The following is a 20684-nucleotide window of genomic DNA, read 5'->3' on the forward strand; positions in this document are numbered from 1 at the left end:
TTACTACTCCTACAACTACTATTTCTGATTTGAACACAAATATTACTCTTTGAGATTTTATATACTTGTATAACATTTCTATTACAAAGGTGTTTCTTATAAAACAATACTCCCTCCGTTCCATAGTAATGGAGGGGTTTTTTCCGGCTCAGAGATTAAGAAAAATTGTGTTAGGTGAGTTAAGTAAGGGAGAATAAAGTGAAAAAGTGAAAAAGGTAGAGAGATAAAGTAAAGTAAGTGTGGAAAAATGTGTTGACTTTTACTAAAAAAGAAAACGACTCTATTACTATGGAATGTACCAAAATGATAAAATGACTCTATTACTATGCAACGGAGGAAGTACAATACTCACCAATTCAAGATTGGTCTTGAAAATACTCCTTTTATTCACGATCAAGTACATCAAGTTTCTTTTTCACCCGTCCACAATTAAGTGTTTCGTTTTCTTTTTACTACTTTTGTTAATTAACCACATATTCCATTAACTTTTTTTATCAATTTTCATCTTATGACACTTAACCGTGGATGAAGAGAGTAGGCTAAAATGATATTCGAGAAAAAAAAAGTATTACTGTAATACATAAGACTGCTCAGACAACATAATACATTAAAATCATAATACCTTACAAAAACGCCACGATTTCATTCATAATCATACTATTATTACTCAACTAGGCTTGTAATCAATCCCTAAAATTGAGACGCCTCAGAAACGAAAGTGTGGAGGCGTTGAGATATATTTTCACCCATGACTTCAAACAGAGATAGGTATTAAGGTGGCTGAGCATGGTATATTTAGGGAAACGGTTATACAACTAACTAAGCACCATCCTCCAATATTTCAGGTCTCGATACCTTCAGTTCCGACAGCAGCTTCTCTATGATGGTCTTCAACGCAGGGGCGCTCATGCCGCATTTCCCATCATCAAAGCAGGACCTTCCTTCTTCAGCAGCTTTACCTAGCCGAGGATCTAGAGGAACTTTCCCGAGGAAAGGAACGCCCATATCCCTGCACATTTTTGCTCCACCACCAGCACTAGTATCAAACACTTCACTGAAAGCAACCAAGTTTAGCATTTCTGGAACTTTCTCTCTCATGTATTGAAGAACCCACTCCGTCATGTCTCTCTGTTCACCAGTTTCGGTTACATTAAGGAATTTGAGATCTGACATGGGTTGGCATAGACCACTCATGTTCTCAACAACTCCAAGAACCGGCAACCCCACTTTCTTGCAGAAACTCACTTCTTTCCTTACATCAATAAGAGACACCTGCTGAGGAGTAGTAACTATCATGGCTCCATCGATTCCAGTTGCTTGGAGAAACTGAACAATAGAAATATGCTCGTCTGAGGTCCCAGGAGGTGCGTCAACTACAAGAAAATCAAGTTCCCCCCAGTAGACATCCTTCAGAAATTGCTTGATGATTCCATTCTTTCGAGGACCTCTCCATATCACAGCATCATCAGGGTTGGGAAGCATGAAGCCGATTGACATGACCCCAAGGTTGGAGTCAACATAAACAGGGGACCATCCAAGGTTACTTTGGTGGATCTCTTGCCCTTCAAGACCGAGCATCTTTGGAATGCTTGGACCACATATATCAATATCGAGAAGTCCCACCTGGAAACCCATAGCTGCCAGGGAAAAAGATAATTGAGCTGAAACTGTACTCTTCCCAACACCACCCTTTCCAGACAAGACTAGAATTTTGTGTTTAACCGTTGCCATTCTTTCAGCGATAGTGACCAAGTCTGCAAAGAAACATAGTCAGATGTAACAGCAATAGCATAACTGCGTGAAAATGTAAATGATCAAATATAACCACAAATTAACAAACACTATTCTTCAACAACAATAAAAGGGACGAGTCTTAATAACTTTAGAGACAATTTACGTCAATTTTAAGCAAGATACCACGGATTAGTCCACGAAAACCACAGAGACACCATACTTTACTCAAAAGTCTACGACTTTGAACATACAGCAACATATCAAGTAAAGCATTCGTACGAGTACCTAATCCATATTGTACCAAAGTCCAAATACACCAATCACTCAATCATTACAATAGAAGTCGGAACTCAAAAACTAACCCCATAGTTAACAGGGGAACATAGCAACCATTTCATCATCCGAAAAGCGATTCAAAGAGCTACAAGTTACACCCTTTACAAAAAAATGCCACTGCTACACTCACACCAACCAATTACAGAAGCCCCTCGATGACTTATCGATACGCCTAATTAGCTGATAGCATGGCAAAAACAGGGGCACAATTCAACCACACGAAAACAGCTTAAAATTACAAATTAATTGCCTTCAATTTGATTGCAAACTATACATATCAATCACTATCCTCCAATTAAATACAAAAAAAAAAAATAATAATAATTGAAACCGACCTGGATCAGGTCCTTTGGGAGCAGTAGCACAAGCTTCCTGATTAGGGCATCCCTCGCAAGCGTCGGATTTTCCGGCCGATTCAGACTGCGGTCCTGGGCAATCTGCAATTCAACGGAGAAATATAAGAAAAAAAGAGGAAATTCTGCAGCTCGAAAACTTCACGGTTACACACATACGTTCATTGGCGTTCTCAGGCACTTCGTAATCCCCGTTTTCCATGACTGTAACCCCTCACGAGCCGCCGGCGATGAGCTCTTCCGAAGTAGTATTTCAGTCCAATGATTTTGCTAGAGAGAGAAAATCAAATTCCCAAAACCCTAGAGAGAGAAAAAGACAGACTTTTCCTCTTTTGTGGGGTTTAAAATAAATGAACAATTCTTTATTAGTGTTTGCGACTTGTGTTGGATGATGGTTGACTCGTCATCCTAGAATGATTGTGTATAAAGTCGGCTAATTTCTAAATCTTAAAATATTTATTGCATGAGGTGAGGAGATGGATCAAAATAAGAATGCATTTAAATCCGCAGCCTAAATCTTGGCTCTAGAATTAAATAAACTAATGGTCAATAATTAACTCAAAATACGGAAGATCATAATTAAGTAGTTTTAGGTCATATTATAAGATTTGAGTTTATGTCATGTTAAGATCATTTTAGGTCATGCTTTATTCGCATGACCTAAAAATAAACTATCTATGACCTAAAAATGCCCTACGTATGACTTTGTTCTGCGTTTCTATATTTAAATCTGGTCTTCATAGATCAAAACTCTTATTGTATATTTGTATTTCTAAAGAAATACTCTCTCCATCCCGGATAATTCGGGTCACTTGATCGGGCACGGGTTTTAAGAATTGTAATGAAAATGGGTTAAAAAAGTTTGTGGAATGTGGGTCCTACCTTTATATATTAGTTTTATACTAAAATACGAGTAAGAATGTGTTAGTGGAATATAGGATCACTACCAAAAATGATAAAAGTGAAATGAGACAAATTATGTGAGACGACCCGGAATAGAAAACTGCAACGAATTATCTGAGACGGAGGGAGTACATATGACAAAAGTCAGAATTTTGACATTAAATTTAGCGACATTTTCATAAAAAAATAAGATTGTTAATCGAATAAATTCTACTAGCAAATAAGGAAAAACACTATGAATACAAATAGATGTTCGCCATCTTCCTCATTTCACTCACTCATAACTTCATATTCCATTTTCATCAAATTTCCATCAAATCCATTAAAGATCATAACTTATGAAAATTTCCATCAAATCCATTAAAGATCATAACTTTATAATAAGATTTAAACTGACAAGTGTAAAGTTTTCATTTTTATATAAATATAACACTATCCTCATCAATAATATTGAAGTTTTGATTTACCTCTTCGTATTTCCATGTATATATATCCATTTCCAGAAATGGCTTCTCAAAACAAGATTCGCAAGCGGTGACGCCTTTGTTTTTATTTGACTATAGTCTATAAATAAGGAGATATTTTGGTTAATGGTGGGGAATGATTGAGGAAAAAGGTAGAGTATAATATACAGATTCCATATTCCTCTACTCCTCCTCACTCTCTCTGCCCCCACACAACTACTATACGACGACCATATTAATCACTCATTAACCTCTTTCAACCCTATCTTTAAAGAAGTGGCCTTTTCTCCTTGCTCGTGTGTCCCAGAATTATTCGCTCATTTATGATTTTCCACTCCCACTCAGCACCTTTTCCCTCTTTCCTGGATTCCTAGGTATAATTAGTCGTATTTTACTCGTGTGTGTTTGTATTTAGGCGGAGTTTCCAACGTCCTATTTTCGTGGGTGCCAAGCTTCTCTCTTTTTTTCAATATTAGTTGTGTTTTTCACATAATTGCAAATTTAAGTGATTTTTGAAGTTTCGGTTGGTTGTGTTTTTCAGTTCAAGTAGTTGATTTCCTGCTGTGATTATGAAGGGGGCCTAATCTGAAGTGTTTAAAGAGGTTAATGTGTGGATGATGTGAAGATTCATGTAAAGACTGAATTTTCCATTGTTAAGTAGTGTTTTAGTATTGTGTAATGACTTGAAATCCTTTTGCAGTGTTTACTAATTCGAATTAGAAATTTGGTAGACGTTTGGAAGATTGTTTTTGTCTGATATAGTTGACTTTGATCTGGTAAATGAGAAGTTAAGGTGTGGATAAATTATATTTGATCGAATAAATCGACTATTGATCTGACATATGCTGAATTTCCAGATTTCATATTGTGATAATCTTGAGTTGGAAGCTCTGCAGGAAGACTAGTCGAATTCATTCTGAATCGCAGCACGGGATATATATACTTGCGGGATTGAAGGATAGTAGTGGTCATAGTTGATAAAATGGCTTTCGAGCCATTTGAGTGGTATTGCCAACCTGTCAAGAATGGGGTATGGGCAAGAGCAGTGGAAAATGCATTTGGAGCTTACACTCCATGTGCTACTGACTCCTTGGTTATCTGCATTTCCCATCTGGCTCTTCTGCTGCTGTGCATAAATCGGCTATGGCGGATGAAAAGAGATTTCTCAGTCCAGAGATTCCTCCTAAGATCAAATGTTTACAATTATTTGCTGGGTCTGCTGGCTCTTTATTGTACTGGAGAACCGTTGTTTAGATTGATAATGGGGATTTCAGCATTCAATGTGGATGGTCAGCCCGGTCTTGCCCCATATGAGGTACATTGTTTTCTTTCTCTTACTATATTGTTTGCAGGGATTCACTTAGTCTCCATAAAGAAATGGTGATATTTTTTTATCACGTAGTCGGTTATTCAGGAAACTCCTCGTTGGGATTTATTTGCATTTTGAAAATTGCACAGCAGTCATCTGGGTATTAGTGACAACATGAAAGAGCTGTCTAGACTAGTGCCGGTTTCTTGAAATGTGTAACTCAATTTAACATCTGGAATCCGGGTATTACTACGTTTCTGATGCTGTATCTTTTACTCTGAAGACTAAATTAGCTCATTCTGTTTTCCTTTTTTCTGAAAATTGACCTTACGAACTAAAAAGATTGGAAAACTTATGAAGAAATAAAACAAGAATAAAATTACTGAGCCACTCTCTTGCATGTATTATACAATCTGCGATTTTATTCAGCATGAGCTCAACAACTTGCTCTTGCTCGGGTATTGAAACTTGTATTGGCGCTTGTAGGTGACTTCTCTAATCATTGAGGCTGTAGCATGGTGCTCTATGCTTGTGATGATTGGACTGGAGACAAAGGTGTACATCCGTGAATCTCGTTGGGCTGTGAGGTTTGGGGTTATTTATGCACTCGTAGGAGATGCTGTAATTGTGAACCTTGCTCTTTCCGTCCAGGAGTATTATGATTGGTTAGTCTTCTCTTTAGCGTTTTTAATGGATCTGTAATGCTAAATTTTATCATCAAATTGATTATCAAATTGCCTAGATAAATGATTACTTGGTTTGTATCGCTTCACTCATGGATTTGGGACAAACTAAGTGATACAGTCTGTCTTAGTATAAAGGAAACAAAGTAATCTAATGTATGTACTGTGGTTTTTGTCTTGTGTCACTTCATGTCTTCTTTTTCCTCTTTCTTCCGTCTTTGAAGAATTTGTTGCTTTGGGGCTATATCATGATTCATGCATATAAAATGTGTTACTACTTATGGATTATCATTCATGCTTGTATTTTTTGGTTGTAGGTCCGTCCTCGCTTTGTATATTAGTGAAGTGGCTGTCCAGGTTTGTTTCACTCTACTTCTTTTTATATCTCAAATATAAATTTTCAATTGGAAATTTGTGGCACTTTTATCAGCTGAGGCTTGCTGGCAACATTCTTCTTTCAGAAGTGTTGACTGTCAAATTTCATTTTGGGTTCGCATGCCACAACTTTAAGATTACCGAAGGCTATTGTCATGAATCCTCTGAAAATTTGGTAGACATTTGAACCGAAAAACAAAAAGGCAGCAAATATGAAATGATTTTGCCCTTTGTAAAGTGGGTAATCATAATGAGTAGGTTCCATCTCACATAATAGACTATTGGGATGTGGTGCTAAATTTGTTAGAGCGATAAGTTATCTTGGCTAAACAGTGAAAAAGTCTTTCTTTGGTTTTTTAATCTACTTGTCAATGCAGAGGCCGCTTAATCTTTGTTAGCCATGCAGGTTTTGTTTGGTGTCCTCTTGCTTGTGTATATCCCTAACTTGGATCCTTATCCGGGATATTCCCCAGTGCGAAATGAATCTGAGGACAACACTGCTTATGAAGAACTTCCTGGAGGGGAGCAAATTTGTCCTGAGAGAAAAGCCAACTTAATCTCTCGTACGTTATTATAATGTGCTTATAAAAAATGCTATTGATTTTACCTTCATTGCCTTGATGTTTAATACTTTTTCCTGATGCCATTATGTCATTTCATCTATAATTCTATCATCTGTGCCGTTGTGGGATTGTTTAGTATTTTTCTGTGACATTCCTACATCACTTCCTTGTACCTTTTCTCCTCTTATATATCTTTTCCTCCCAATTAGTGTAATAGCCTAATGGTTTTGTTTTGAGCATGTTTCTTAGAATTAATTATTGGTTATTACTTCTTCTGCTTCAGGAGTTACGTATTCATGGATGAACCAGATCATGAAACTCGGTTCTAGAAGGCCTCTCACAGAGAAGGATGTTTGGCAACTTGATTCTTGGGATAAAACAGAAACACTTAATGACTCGTATGTTAATAATGCTTATCTATTTTTTTTAAATTCTTTCCTTTTCTTCTGCCTCCCTTCTTTTGCCTAGCAGCTAATTATTATGTTTTGTGAGTTGTTTAGGTTCCAGAAATCTTGGGCTGAGGAGATTCGGAGACCAAAACCTTGGCTTTTAAGAGCTTTAAATCGTAGTCTTGGTGCAAGGTAGTCTTCAGTACTGGAAAATTATATGTTCATGAGATATGAATCTTTTCATACAATTTTCACATTACTATATTGTTCTATTGTTCAAAAACTTGACTCTGCGCCTTTACATATTTTTCTCAGATTTTGGTGGGGAGGCCTCTGGAAGGTAGTAAACCGAGCGTGGCTTCTCTTATTGACATTTTTATCATTTATTGGGCTCAATACATTTTCTTTTGTAGAAGTGTTACGACACAATCAAAATTGGAGATTGTTTCAGTCATTTTCTACATGCACTTTCTAACCTGTTGCTGAGTAATATGTGGATTCAGCCATGAAATAACCGGAGTATAATCAATATACACGGAAACACAACTGTATATATGTTTGTGCGATTTTGTGTTTGTCTATCTATATGCATGTGTTAGTGTAAAAAGCATTGTGCCAATAAATGTCTTTCAGCAAGTAAGTCACTCTATGCATTTTTATATTTCACTTAACTTGATCCTTTTTACTTTTGAAAAACTAAACTATAGTTTTTTTCACGGAGCAAAATTTTAATTTATTGCTTCAGGCTTAAGCTATAATACAGAAGTCAATGAGAATGTGTGCGCACTTATGTGATTTGGCCAGTTAATTTTCCCGCGTTAGTTATGTGATTATGTAGTTTGGATAAGCATAGGATCTTTAAATTTTGTCATTGCTTGAATCTCTTAATCCATTACAGTTTTTGACCTCTTGTATATGGATTGAAATGTTTTTCCACCTAATTTCATGTGCTAATATGACTCACACTAACATTTTATCCTTTGAGTTTGGTGGGGTCATGTGTATGACACTCATTTGCCTAACATGAGTACTTTTTTCTCCATTGTGCAGATAGGGAATGATCTTTCTCAGTTTGTTGGTCCCCTTATATTGAACCTTCTCTTACAGGTCAGTTTATTTGCATCTTACCGTTATAAACCGCATGCACCCTTTGGTGACCTTCCCCAAGCTAACTAGCTCACTTAGAAAGAAACAAAAATTCTTGTCCCCTTGAGCATGCAGGAAGTTAATTTATTTTCGTTATTGGTGACATCTACAGTCAATGCAACAAGGAGATCCAGCTTGGATTGGTTACATCTATGCATTCTTGATTTTTGTTGGAGTGGTACGTAATGATGTCACCATTTCCTTATTTACTGCACTCGTTACTGGTGATTTTTTTAAAACTGTTTCCCACTTATGAAGATCATAGTCTGTTATTGATATCTTTTACACCTTTCTCTTCATTGATAAATTCCAGGTACTTGGTGTTTTATGTGAAGCTCAGTATTTTCAGAATGTCATGCGTGTTGGCTTTCGTCTAAGATCAACTTTGGTAAGCTAGATTTCTGGAGTCTCCTATTATCTTGTGATCCTCGCTGTAGAAACTACTTCTTGACTTATCTAAGTTTGAGTCCTCGAATACATATGAACGCCCTTTAGTTTGTGAGTTATCCTCTCAGTTTCTATATTAAGTTTGGTTAGAGCTGGAGGAGAGTTTTACTGTTTAGAAGGGTACTTGGTTGGGAGTTTTTTCATTCTACAAGGATCTTATTGATTTTGAATGCAATTTATAGGTAGCTGCAGTTTTTCGCAAATCTTTGAGGCTGACTCATGAGAGCCGCAAAATGTTTTTATCTGGTAAAATTACTAATTTGATGACTACAGATGCTGAAGCTCTTCAGGTATATTTCATTCCCTGTTTGGAAAATAAGCTGTTGTTCTCATTATTGCATACATGGAAATTTGAGAACTGGGTTTTATATGATTGATATATAAAAAGCAGTAAATTCAAAGTGTGTGTTAGGCAAGATATTATATAACTTACAAAGATAGGACTTCCCATGTGCACCAATTGGTCTTAGTTGAAATTTGTTTGCACAATATCTATGCTAGAGGGTGTGCCAAGCTGAATTTCTTCTTGATTCCACAACACTTTTTTTCAATGCTCTGAAAACTTCTTTGAAAGACATTTATGTTTGTTTGTTTGATTTCCCAACTTTCAAAAACGGGCTTATCTTTTCTCATTATGATTGCCATTATCTAGTACTTGAATGCCTACCTGTTCATTACTTCATTAAATATTTAATTTCAGTAAGTGAAAACTCAAAAGGAATGCATGATATATAATGTAATGTTTGAATGCATGCTAAAATGATTGAATTATTAATTTGTAATTTTTTATTGTCTAACTAATTACTTAATATTACTGGCTTTTGCTGTGCAGCAAATATGTCAATCACTCCACACTTTGTGGTCAGCTCCTTTCCGGATTACTATTGCCTTGGTTCTTCTTTACCAGCAGCTGGGTGTTGCTTCTCTTCTCGGGGCACTGTTGCTTGTTTGTCTATTTCCTATACAGGTATAGGGTCTTGAGCTAATGTTTTCTTTGGCCCATTTATCTTGCCTCAAGGTAGTCGTCGATATCTGATAAGAGACTAAAGACATTGTTATTGTGTGCATTACATCTGGAACTTTTCACGTGTCTCTTTATGGAAATTACATGATCTACATGCATGGTTCATGATATTGCCCTTTTGGTTTCGGGAGCCCTTGTTACTAGCGTCTCTCAAGTCATTTCATGTTGCTTGGTTGTAACTTCTTTCTGCAATTGACTTAATTGAACAGACATTAATTATAAGCAAGATGCAAAAGCTGACAAAAGAAGGATTACAACGTACAGACAAGAGAATTGGGCTCATGAATGAAATATTGGCTGCTATGGAAACCGTCAAGTAAGTTCTACATACTGTATAATTACCTAATCAGTGTTTCACAGTATGCATCACTTTTACGAGCTTCTTTAATGCCAAAATGGATGCAGATGTTATGCATGGGAGAATAGTTTCCAGGCTAAGGTTCAAACTGTCAGGGATGACGAGTTATCCTGGTACCGGAAATCTCAGCTGCTTGGAGCTGTAAGATTTCCTAGAAAAAAATTTTGACACTCAATATTAACTTAGATCCATTTCATCTCCTTTGTAGAATAAGATAAAAAAATTTGACATTAAGTGAGAAATAACATTATACATTTGGAACTCTGTCACTGTAAACTGCTTTTTTTAAGCACATTGTGAAGTTCTTTCCTCTAACCATGGTTTCTCACGGCTTTTGCATTCACTTCATTCATGTTATTTGTTTCCGTATATGGTGCTTTATCGTCATGACAACATCTATATATCAGTTCCAATATTTTTTATTTTTTTCATCTTTGGCTTATGTTTTCCTCAATTATTCTTTTCATTGTGCCAAATTCTTGATTGTTATTTCATGACATTACTTTTTTGATTTGCAGTTGAACAGTTTCATTCTTAACAGCATACCTGTCATCGTGATTGTTGTTTCATTTGGGTTATTCACTTTGCTCGGAGGAGATTTGACACCTGCAAGGGCCTTCACATCTCTGTCATTGTTTGCTGTTTTACGGTTCCCACTCTTCATGCTTCCAAATATTATTACACAGGTATCTTCTTTCAAAATTCTCTACTCATATGGACACAATTTTTTTTTTATTTTTCAGTTCTCACCCTCTTTGAATACCATTAACTCCCGACAACTTTCGCTATGTAAAAATGTAAATTTATGGTATACTTGTGATCATACTTCTTTCAGGATCCCAGTGAACTAGCATTAAATTTATAACGTAAATCTCTGATGGATCCTTGTGCTAGATTATAGAATAATAGCTCATACTACCTTACTGATACAACAACTACATGTGATTCCTTTAGCATTACAAGAACCATAATTCACCATGTTTATGATGTTCATTGGTTCAAAATAGTCTAGTATAGTACTATTTGACTTGAAAAAATTTAAACAGTGACGGGATTTCAATTGTGACTACTTTCGTGTTTTGGTTTAATACGAAACGACAAACTATATTTACATAGTCCTCCTTTGGTGATTTCCCAGGTTGTTAATGCAAACGTCTCATTGAAACGTCTGGAGGGCCTTCTTCTAGCTGAAGAACAAGTTCTCATGCCTAATCCACCCATTGAACCGGGATTACCAGCTATCTCTATCAAGAATGGATACTTCTCTTGGGAGGCAAAGGTTTGTTAGGTTTACACTTGATCCTGCAATTGTGTCACTTGTGTAGTATGAACCTCAATGGTATGCTATTTACTCATTTGATATATCCTATGAGCGGAAACCTGCACTCTCCATGTTTCTACTTTATCATATGTCATGACGCAGCCAGAGTTGTTTTTCTTTGATCTCTCCTCACTTTCTTCCTTGTTTTCGATAGCTGGGAGTAATACTTTTTCTGACCCTTTGTGACTTGATTAAATTTCTATTGCAGGCAGAAAGGCCAACTTTGTCAAATATCAACTTGGATATACCAGTTGGTAGCTTAGTTGCTATTGTTGGCAGCACTGGGGAAGGAAAGACATCACTCGTGTCAGCAATGCTTGGAGAGCTTCCTGCAGTGGCAGATGCAAATGTTGTCATCAGAGGAAATGTTGCTTATGTACCACAAGTTTCATGGATTTTTAATGCGACAGTGAGTTAATTAGTCTTTCTTTTCTAGTCTCGTGCTTGTTGATGAGTCAAATCTGATTTTGACGCAAGTCTATGTCAAGTTAGTGACAACATTTTACCTTAAGTAGACTTGAGCTCATAAAATAAAATTTTCTGACCTTAGGTCCGCGACAACATACTGTTTGGTTCCCCATTTGAACGTGCAAGATATGAGAAATCGATAGATATGACCTGCCTGCAACATGACCTGGAAGTACTGCCAGTAAGAATCTTAGAAACATCAGTGCATGGTTAAGTATTTCTGATGTTACGGAGTTGAAGAAATTCATATCCTGATTTATTTGCAACCATGAATGTTCCTATGATAGGGTGGAGATCTTACTGAAATCGGAGAACGTGGGGTCAATATCAGTGGAGGGCAAAAGCAGAGGGTATCCTTGGCTCGGGCCGTATATTCGAATTCAGATGTTTACATCTTTGATGATCCTCTAAGTGCTCTAGATGCTCATGTGGGACGCCAGGTATGTCTTCGAAAATGCATGAGTCGTTCAAAATCACGCAACTGCAACTTGGTCATAAATCATAACAGAAACACCATTCTTTTGGTTTGCTATGAATATTTCGGCTGCCATTTCAATTTTTGCATATGTAGACTGAAAATGGGTGCTATTTTGTAAGCGGAACAACAGTATAATTGAGAGTTATGTATAAAGATTAATTATAACCACAAATTTTCCTTTAAAATGCTGATAGAAACACGTTGTGCTATCGAAACACGTTTTCACAATAATCTTCTTTCACTTTGTGCTATAGAAACACGTTTTCATGATTTATCATTGTACTGATCTACTTCTTTAGGTTTTCGAGAAATGCATCAAAACAGAATTAAGAGGGAAAACAAGAGTTCTAGTCACGAATCAGCTACATTTTCTGTCAGAAGTGGATAGAATTCTCCTGGTGCATGAAGGTACAGTGAAAGAGGAGGGAACATTTGAAGAGCTCTCCAACAATGGCGTTCTATTCCAGAAATTGATGGAAAATGCTGGCAAAATGGAAGAATATGTTGAAGAAGCAGAAGATGTTGGAAAAGTTGACGATAAAGATGCTAAGCCTACTGTTAATGGTACAACCAACGAGGTTGCTAAAGATGAAAAACAAACAAACAAAAAAGAAGGGAAGTCTATCCTTATAAAGCAGGAAGAACGCGAAACTGGTGTTGTGAGCTGGAAAGTTTTGATGAGGTAGAAAATACAGTCTCGTTCTGATATGAATGACTTCAGAATGTTACATAGAGCTTACGTCTCATCTCCATAAGAATCATACATGTCCGTCTATTTTCTTAAGAGGAAGGCTCTTTTAGTTCTAATATAGTTAATTAAAAACTATATTTTGTGTGATGTAATAGATATATGATAAAATTGTGGAAACTGCACCTACTAGCATCTTCTTTGTTGATTTGTGGTTTATCATATTTCTTTTTCACTGATGCAGATACAAAAATGCTCTAGGAGGTGCTTGGGTTGTTATGATTCTGTTTACATGCTATGTTTCAACGGAAGTCCTGCGAGTTTCAAGCAGCACATGGCTAAGTTATTGGACAGATGTAGGCAGCCACGAGGATGCGCATGGGCCATTATACTACAACTCGATTTACTCACTCCTCTCATTTGGTCAAGTAAGTATATTATGCTAGTCTTTCTGATCAAAATTTAAGGAACTTCATTATCTTGTCACGCCTTCTTATAATGATGTGATTATCTTCCTGCAATTATTCTTTTTTATTTTAACATTCTATTTTCTGTTTGAAAAATATTAAAAATCTTCATATCTCAGGTTCTGGTTACTTTAACAAATTCATTTTGGATGATCACTTCAAGCCTTTATGCTGCCAGAAGATTGCACAATGCCATGCTAAATTCGATTCTTAGAGCTCCAATGGTGTTCTTTCACACAAATCCACTCGGACGAATCATCAACAGATTTGCCAAGGATCTAGGTGACATTGATCGAACTGTTGCTCCTTTCGCAAACATGTTTCTGAGTCAAGTGGCACAGCTTATTTCAACCTTTGTGCTCATCGGAATAGTTAGTACAATGTCTTTATGGGCCATTATGCCTCTTCTGGTCTTGTTTTACGCTTCCTATCTATACTACCAGGTATGGATTCTGTTTTATTTACTTATGATAATGACTGGCCTCGAGATTTATGTTGATGTATTTATTGTGTTGTTTGCAGAGCACAGCCAGAGAAGTGAAGCGCTTGGACTCCGTCAGTAGGTCTCCTGTGTATGCCCAGTTTGGAGAAGCACTTAATGGCACTTCAACCATTCGTGCATATAAAGCATACGACCGGATGGCCACCATGAATGGGAATGCAATGGACAACAATATCAGATTTACTCTTGTTAACATGAGTGGAAACCGCTGGCTCGCCATTCGCTTAGAGACAGTAGGAGGCATTATGATTTGGTTTACAGCAACCTTTGCTGTTTTGCAGAACGGAAGAGCAGAGAACCAGGAATCGTTTGCCTCTACGATGGGATTGCTTCTCAGTTATGCATTAAACATTACAAGCTTATTGACTACTGTTCTAAGAATCGCTAGTGTAGCAGAAAATAGTTTTAATGCTGTTGAGCGCGTTGGCACGTATGTTGATTTACCCGCAGAAGGTCCAGCCATAATTGAGGACAGCCGTCCACCTCCCGGATGGCCTTCCGCTGGTTCCATTCGTTTTGAAGATGTTGTTCTGCGATATAGGCCGGAACTCCCTCCTGTTCTACATGGAATATCCTTCAGCATTTCTCCTAGTGATAAGGTCGGAATTGTTGGAAGAACGGGGGCTGGTAAGTCAAGCATGCTTAATGCTTTGTTCCGAATGGTTGAGGTGGAGAAGGGAAGAATATTGATCGATGATTACGACGTTTCAAAGTTTGGATTACTGGATCTCCGAAAGGTTCTTGGAATCATTCCACAGTCGCCTGTCCTTTTCTCAGGTTCGGGCAACCTTGAAACGTTAATTTTACTTTAGTACATGTTGTATGAATTGGTAGCCTGATGATTCCTTCTTATATATTTGCAAAGGAACCGTAAGGTTTAATCTTGACCCGTTCAACGAGCATAACGATGCTGACCTGTGGGAGTCTTTGGAAAGGGCACATCTAAAAGATGTCATCAGGAGGAATCCTTTGGGTCTTGATGCTGAGGTCTCTGAAGCAGGGGATAATTTCAGTGTTGGGCAGAGACAGCTACTGTCTCTTTCTAGAGCATTGCTCCGCAGATCAAAGATTCTCGTTCTTGATGAAGCAACGGCTGCTGTGGATGTCGGAACTGATGCGCTCATCCAAAAGACTATCCGCGAAGAGTTCAAATCCTGCACAATGTTGATCATTGCTCACCGCCTGAATACCATCATCGATTGTGACAATATCCTTCTTCTCGATTCTGGCAAGGTGTGTAGCCATCAAGTAGCTGTCTGGTTTGGTTAGTATTTGTCGTTTGCTTGCTTCGTATGACTCATCTGCATCGTTTGCCAGGTTGTCGAATTCGACACTCCTGAAGCACTGCTAAGGCAAGAAGGCAGTGCTTTCTCTAAGATGGTGCAGAGCACAGGGGCTGCAAACGCTGAATATCTACGCGACCTTGTGCTCAGAGATGGTGAAAAGCGCGCTAGAGAGAAACAGGTGGATGGGGAGCGGAGATGGCTCGCCTCGTCCCGCTGGGCTGCAGCAGCGCAGTATGCTCTCGCTGTCAGCCTCACTTCATCGCAGAACGACCTCGTGCAGCTGGAGATCGACGAGGACAACAGCGTCCTCAGGAAGACGAGGGACGCTGTGATCACGCTCCGGGGAGTGCTGGAGGGGAAGCACGACAAAGAAATCGAAGAGAGTCTCGAGAAGCACAACCTTTCTAGGGATAGTTGGTGGTCGTCTCTCTACAAAATGATTGAAGGTAAACCCTTAAAACCACCAATTTCGTAAAACGGTACTTGTGTAACGTGGATGTTGATAAACCTTTCGTACAGGACTTGCCACGATGAGCCGACTCGCTCGCAACAAGCTCCACCAAGGGGATGATTTTAATGACCGAATGACAATCGACTGGGACCAAGCCAGCATATAGGCTGAACGTCAGCCCCATTGCCATCTGCACGAAAGGTACGTTTACGGGTCTTGGACCCGCCAGAGATGTGCCTGTTGTTGCTTAGACTTTCCACAGCTGTAACATCCTAGTTTTTTAATAGTGAATTTTGTTGCACTTTGCTGATTATTGTAGAAAATTGATGTCAAATTTTCACCAACTTTTAATGGTATGCATACCTTTTAAAACCGTTAGATATCATAGTTACTTAGATGTTTGGAATTCTTCCTTTACAATTGCTCGACAAACTTGACCCGAATAGGTGGCCCGTTCCACGTCTTTCCAGCCTGTTCCGAAGAGAAGCCGGAAGGGAACTTTAAGCACTTGAAAACACCCCTTCAAAACTCGAGATCATTACTCCATTTTGATGAATTTGAGTAGTTTGATGTCTCTTATAATGTAAGAACTCACTGCAACATTAAATTCCACATATGGATAACAAAAATCCATATATATATCAAGAAAAGCTCATGTTACAGAGAAGTCTGCTAATTTCTAAGCACAACATGAACTGCATCTTCCCAAAGTTAAATTTCAGAAGCTGCAGTCTGCATGTCGTCCGATTCTGACATTGTCGAGTAGCTGAGGGTCGCCTCAAAGCTGTGGCAGTAAGCGCTTGAATACGCGACAAGAGCTTGAAACAACTTGGGCAGGCTTGTCTGTAGGTTTTTCAGGATCATGGATCTGGTCGTTTTAACAGAATTCGAGTACTTGGCTTTCTCGTCTTCAGCTAAGCTCCTCAGGGCATCGGCCTTAGCTCGCCTGGCTACTAACGGGTGCTTGGAATCTTCGACAGAGATGCTCCCTCCCAACTTCATCTCCATTTCTGCAAGAAAAGTGAGTTCCCTCTCAAATTTCCTTGCAAGCTTCTCAGATCTCTTGCGTAAGTCGAATTCGTGTTGCTGCTGCAAGATGATGGAGTGAACAGCTGACTGTAAACACTTGATGGCATCAGCCACCATCTGAAAGAAAAACAAATATATTGTGACAAATTATACACATTTTATCACAAGATTTACATTACTTCACTTAATTTTTCAAGAATCATACCTTATCAGGCAATTTATCCAGTGCTTGCTGCCATTTGTCCAAAAGGGCATGCAGCGACGGCGATTCGCTGTGAGAGTTATTAGCACCTTCGATATAGTTACTGAGCTCGATCCACTTGCAGAGCGTTCTCACATACTCGCGCTGGTACTTCACGAGCTTGCAGAAGCTGTGGTGCCACGACATTACTTCTGTCTGCAGCTGGCCTGCAGCCTGCCGCTGTGATTCAGTAGTCGGCTCCACGGCTTGCTGATCCGGGAGATGACTCATCTGCTGAGATATGTGATGCTGGACTTGATGAGAGTTGTACATCGTTTGCCACATGTGCATCAGCCTGAGAAGACGAGACCACATCAGTATACGATACAGAATCATACATCGCGCTGCATATCATGATTATCATCATCAGTTGGAACGCAAAAGCAGCTTGTCTTTTACCCTGAAGCCAGTGTGATCAGCTGAGGGTGTAATTCCTTGCTCACGAGTGTGAGTATGGTCGAAGAAGACCTGCCGATCGACTCTTGGAGAGACGAGATGTAAGATTGCAAACTTTCAAACATGGAGCGTGTCTTCTCCGCCTTGGTCCAGTCGTGCTCTTCGTCTAGTTTCTGCAGTAGCAAAGATTTTCTCCCATATTCCACCTTAGAAATCTCTTCCTCCTAAGAAAACCGGAAACACGAAAAATCACCACATAATTCATCAACCAAACAAAAAAATTAGTAATATTTCTTCCTTCAACCAATGCAATTCCTATAGTTTACTTAAGGGAAACTACCTTAACATCCTTATAGAGTTTCTGTTCCTCCGAATAAAGTTTCTCGAGTGTGATACAGTGAGCTCCGGGCTTGCAGGGCTCACCGGATCCAAACATATCTCCCGTTTCTCTAGTGGATTGGAGTGATTTAGACGACCACGACCAATTCAAGGCACTGAAGACCTTAGCTGAATTGCTTCTCTTCCCTGCTCAGTCGATGCAAAGACACGAAATCAGATTATGCATAACACAAATATTTACAAACACCAAAAGTTGAACTTATATAACTAAATAAGAACTAAAACCATTACTCTTATTCTCATTGCTACTCTGATAAAGGAATGTTCCTCCTGCATTAATATCTATGAAAACAGCAATATCCTTCACTACAGCGGACGCTTTCAGGAAATACTCGTCCAAGTCTTTGACAACGCCCGCCAAGTTCTTCTTGCCCCTCCAAACCACCATAGCCATATCTGCAGTGTCCTTCGTGTGCCAGCTCATCATAGACGAGCTATCATCGACAAACTCAGTATCCGGAGGAGGCAGCATGTCAATGTCATCAACAGCAAAATCTGCCTCCTCCTCCTCCTCCTCCTCCTCCTCATTCTCCTCGTCTTCGTCTATGAACTCAGTATTTGTATCCTTCCAACTCTCCTCCTCGCCCTGCTCCACCGTCTCCCTTCTACTCTCACAATGCACCGAGGCAGAACCAAAAACGTCCCAGTATTCCCAAGACGAGCTAGGAACTGGTGGGGGTGGAGTATGACCACTCTCCTCATCGACCTCAATGATTTCCTCCACAGCAGATTGAGCCTCTCCCGGTTCAACCTCAGACTTCCTTATATCGGGGCTAAAAGTGGGCGGAGGCGGAGGCGATGGTGGCAACGGGGGAGGAGGGGACGAAGGGAATTCAGCAGCAGAATTCGTGTCCTCGAATTCCAAGGATTCGGGCTCAGTAAACTGCCTAAGTGTCATTCCAGTATTCCTCAATGACCTCAAATATGCTATCTGAGCATCAGCAAACTCTTTCCTATATCTCAAGAGCTGTTTCATCAGCCTCTTCCTCTCCTTACACATCCTCACCCTCTCCTCTTTATCAACTCTTGATGCAACACACCCCATTTCCCCCAAATCTTGATACAATAACAAATTTTCCACCTTTTAGGCCTTCAACATTCACTATAAATAATAGGAGTAGCAAAGCTCAATCAATATTTGTCAAAGATAGTGAAACAGCCAGAATACATAGCCCTCCAAAGCTCCATGGAAGAAAAAAACAAAGACAACAACCTAAACTCAAAGCAAAGTTTTGCAACTATCCTACCTAACATATGGTCCACACAGCATATCTATACTCACAAAAAATAGCATAAAATTCAACTCTCAAGAATTTCATTACTTCCCAGCAAAACATATAGGTATGTTTTCCACATAGTTAAGACAAAATAGCATAGTACATTGTTATCCAGCTCCAAAATTCTGCTGAGATCACAAACCTAAAAGAAATATTTACACTGAGCTAAAATTTGTAAGGAATAGTTCAAATAAATACTCCAAGAAATGGGAGTAAAAAAGAAGTGCAGTTCACCTTATTTTTGGAATATTAAACCTCAGAAGAATCCAAATGTTTGTTGTCAAAGATCAAAACTTTGGCCATATGGACCACTAAATTTATCCAGATAGTATTTATTTTCAAGAAACCAAAGAGAGAGACAAAGAATGGCTCTGACACAGAACCGTTTTGAGGCGACAATGTCGCAACAAGCTGCAGCAGAAAAAACACAGTATCAAGAAAGAAAATGGGAGAGAGCTCTAGCAAAAAGCATGGAACCAAGAATTTTGAATGAAGAAAGGAGTTAAGTGTAGTCCAGTGTGTAGTGTAGTGACTACTGTGTGTGTGTGTGAGTGTGTGTGTGTGAGAGAGAGAGAGAGAGGAGGGGATGGCTCGAGACCCAAGAAGAGGCATCCAAAGCACAAGAAAGAAGATGACAACAAATTTTCCTATTTTCTTTGAAGTGTGTCTGTTTTGGTTGTCAAATGAAAATGATGATAATAAAAATAAGAGTGTATTTATATTTCAGAAATGATAATATAGCAGTGTATTTCTTTAATAATAATCTGATACCATAAAATTAGAAATAGCCATTTGAATCATGAATTCAAAATATTACTGTAATTTTAAAAAAAATCTGTATCATTGCATTGACAAAATAAATTATACTAAAAAATTTATATAATATAGATTCCAAAATTTTACTTTTAAATCTTATGTTATTTATATAGGTTATTATTAATCTTTGTTAAATGTTTTTTATGATTCCATTTTGTTGAGACTTGTAACCATTTATTATACTCTCTCCATCTGATAAAAATATGGGCATAATAGTGGATAGAGGAACCACATTATTATTAGTGTTTATTGGTGACATAAAGTTGTAAATAACTGGTCCAGAGCCTTTGTCGTAGCGGTATGAGCTTAGACATCAATGTATGAGGTGCCGAGTTCGAGTCCTCTTGACGTCGTCAGTTGTAATTTCCTCCTTCATATAGGAGTTAATTTTTTTAAAAAAAAGTTGTAAATAACTGAATATATAGAGATAATAAATCGTGATAACTTTTCATAAATTGAATGCTAATATATTTATGGGACCGACGAAAAAGAAAGTGCACATACTTTTATGGGATGAAAATTTGATAATATAAATTTAGTGAATAATTAATTATTTTAATAGTTAATTTTTTTAATAGTTAATAGGATTTGAGACCTGTTCATGTATTACATTTTTTGTCATCATCAATAGGATAATCTTTTATAACAATATCATGTCGAAAAAAAAAGCTTAGTGGTGAAGAAAATAACACTTGTAGTAACTAATTGACGACTTTGAAATCAATATTTGACACCACTATAGAATGTGTCTCAACCTTTTTGTAGACAGCCCTTTTTACCA

The 20684-nt window shown here is 38.2% G+C and overlaps 3 protein-coding genes across 6 annotated transcripts; 1 reads left to right on the forward strand and 2 right to left on the reverse strand.

The window, feature by feature from the left end:
- Positions 1-587: 587 nt before the first annotated feature.
- LOC125194296 (cytosolic Fe-S cluster assembly factor NBP35-like) lies at positions 588-2765 on the reverse strand. Its single transcript, XM_048092437.2, has 3 exons — positions 2583-2765; positions 2406-2507; positions 588-1754 (listed from the first exon to the last, which is right to left on the reverse strand). Exons 1-3 carry the CDS (start codon positions 2623-2625, stop codon positions 820-822), a joined length of 1080 nt encoding a protein of 359 aa, XP_047948394.2. The 5' UTR covers positions 2626-2765; the 3' UTR covers positions 588-819.
- Positions 2766-3924: 1159 nt separating this feature from the next.
- LOC125194291 (ABC transporter C family member 2-like) lies at positions 3925-16123 on the forward strand. 4 transcript variants are annotated; one of them, XM_089056446.1, is made up of 27 exons: positions 3925-4164; positions 4648-5105; positions 5586-5764; positions 6100-6139; positions 6564-6720; positions 7004-7118; positions 7221-7301; positions 7425-7449; positions 8160-8216; positions 8368-8433; positions 8569-8643; positions 8885-8992; positions 9535-9669; positions 9936-10042; positions 10132-10225; positions 10603-10770; positions 11223-11363; positions 11614-11814; positions 11956-12054; positions 12161-12313; positions 12651-13033; positions 13284-13467; positions 13626-13949; positions 14029-14785; positions 14874-15241; positions 15326-15740; positions 15814-16123. In XM_089056446.1, exons 2-27 carry the CDS (start codon positions 4773-4775, stop codon positions 15909-15911), a joined length of 4863 nt encoding a protein of 1620 aa, XP_088912572.1. In that variant the 5' UTR covers positions 3925-4164; positions 4648-4772; the 3' UTR covers positions 15912-16123. The 4 variants fall into 4 exon arrangements, with proteins under 4 accessions (XP_088912572.1, XP_047948390.2, XP_088912573.1 ...); XM_048092433.2 differs by having other exon boundaries at positions 4687-5105; XM_089056447.1 differs by lacking the exon at positions 3925-4164 and adding an exon at positions 4332-4421.
- A 242-nt stretch (positions 16124-16365) lies between these two features.
- Positions 16366-19759, reverse strand: LOC125199204 (protein ALTERED PHOSPHATE STARVATION RESPONSE 1-like). Its single transcript, XM_048097306.2, has 6 exons — positions 19322-19759; positions 18042-18912; positions 17752-17936; positions 17415-17635; positions 16980-17310; positions 16366-16891 (listed from the first exon to the last, which is right to left on the reverse strand). Exons 2-6 carry the CDS (start codon positions 18853-18855, stop codon positions 16457-16459), a joined length of 1986 nt encoding a protein of 661 aa, XP_047953263.2. The 5' UTR covers positions 18856-18912; positions 19322-19759; the 3' UTR covers positions 16366-16456.
- Positions 19760-20684: the final 925 nt, after the last annotated feature.

The sequence above is a fragment of the Salvia hispanica genome, chromosome 4 (assembly GCF_029641045.1).
Source record: "Salvia hispanica isolate PSC_SH4W2 chromosome 4, Shi_PSC_v1, whole genome shotgun sequence".
In the NCBI taxonomy this organism is placed as follows: Eukaryota; Viridiplantae; Streptophyta; class Magnoliopsida; order Lamiales; family Lamiaceae; genus Salvia; species Salvia hispanica.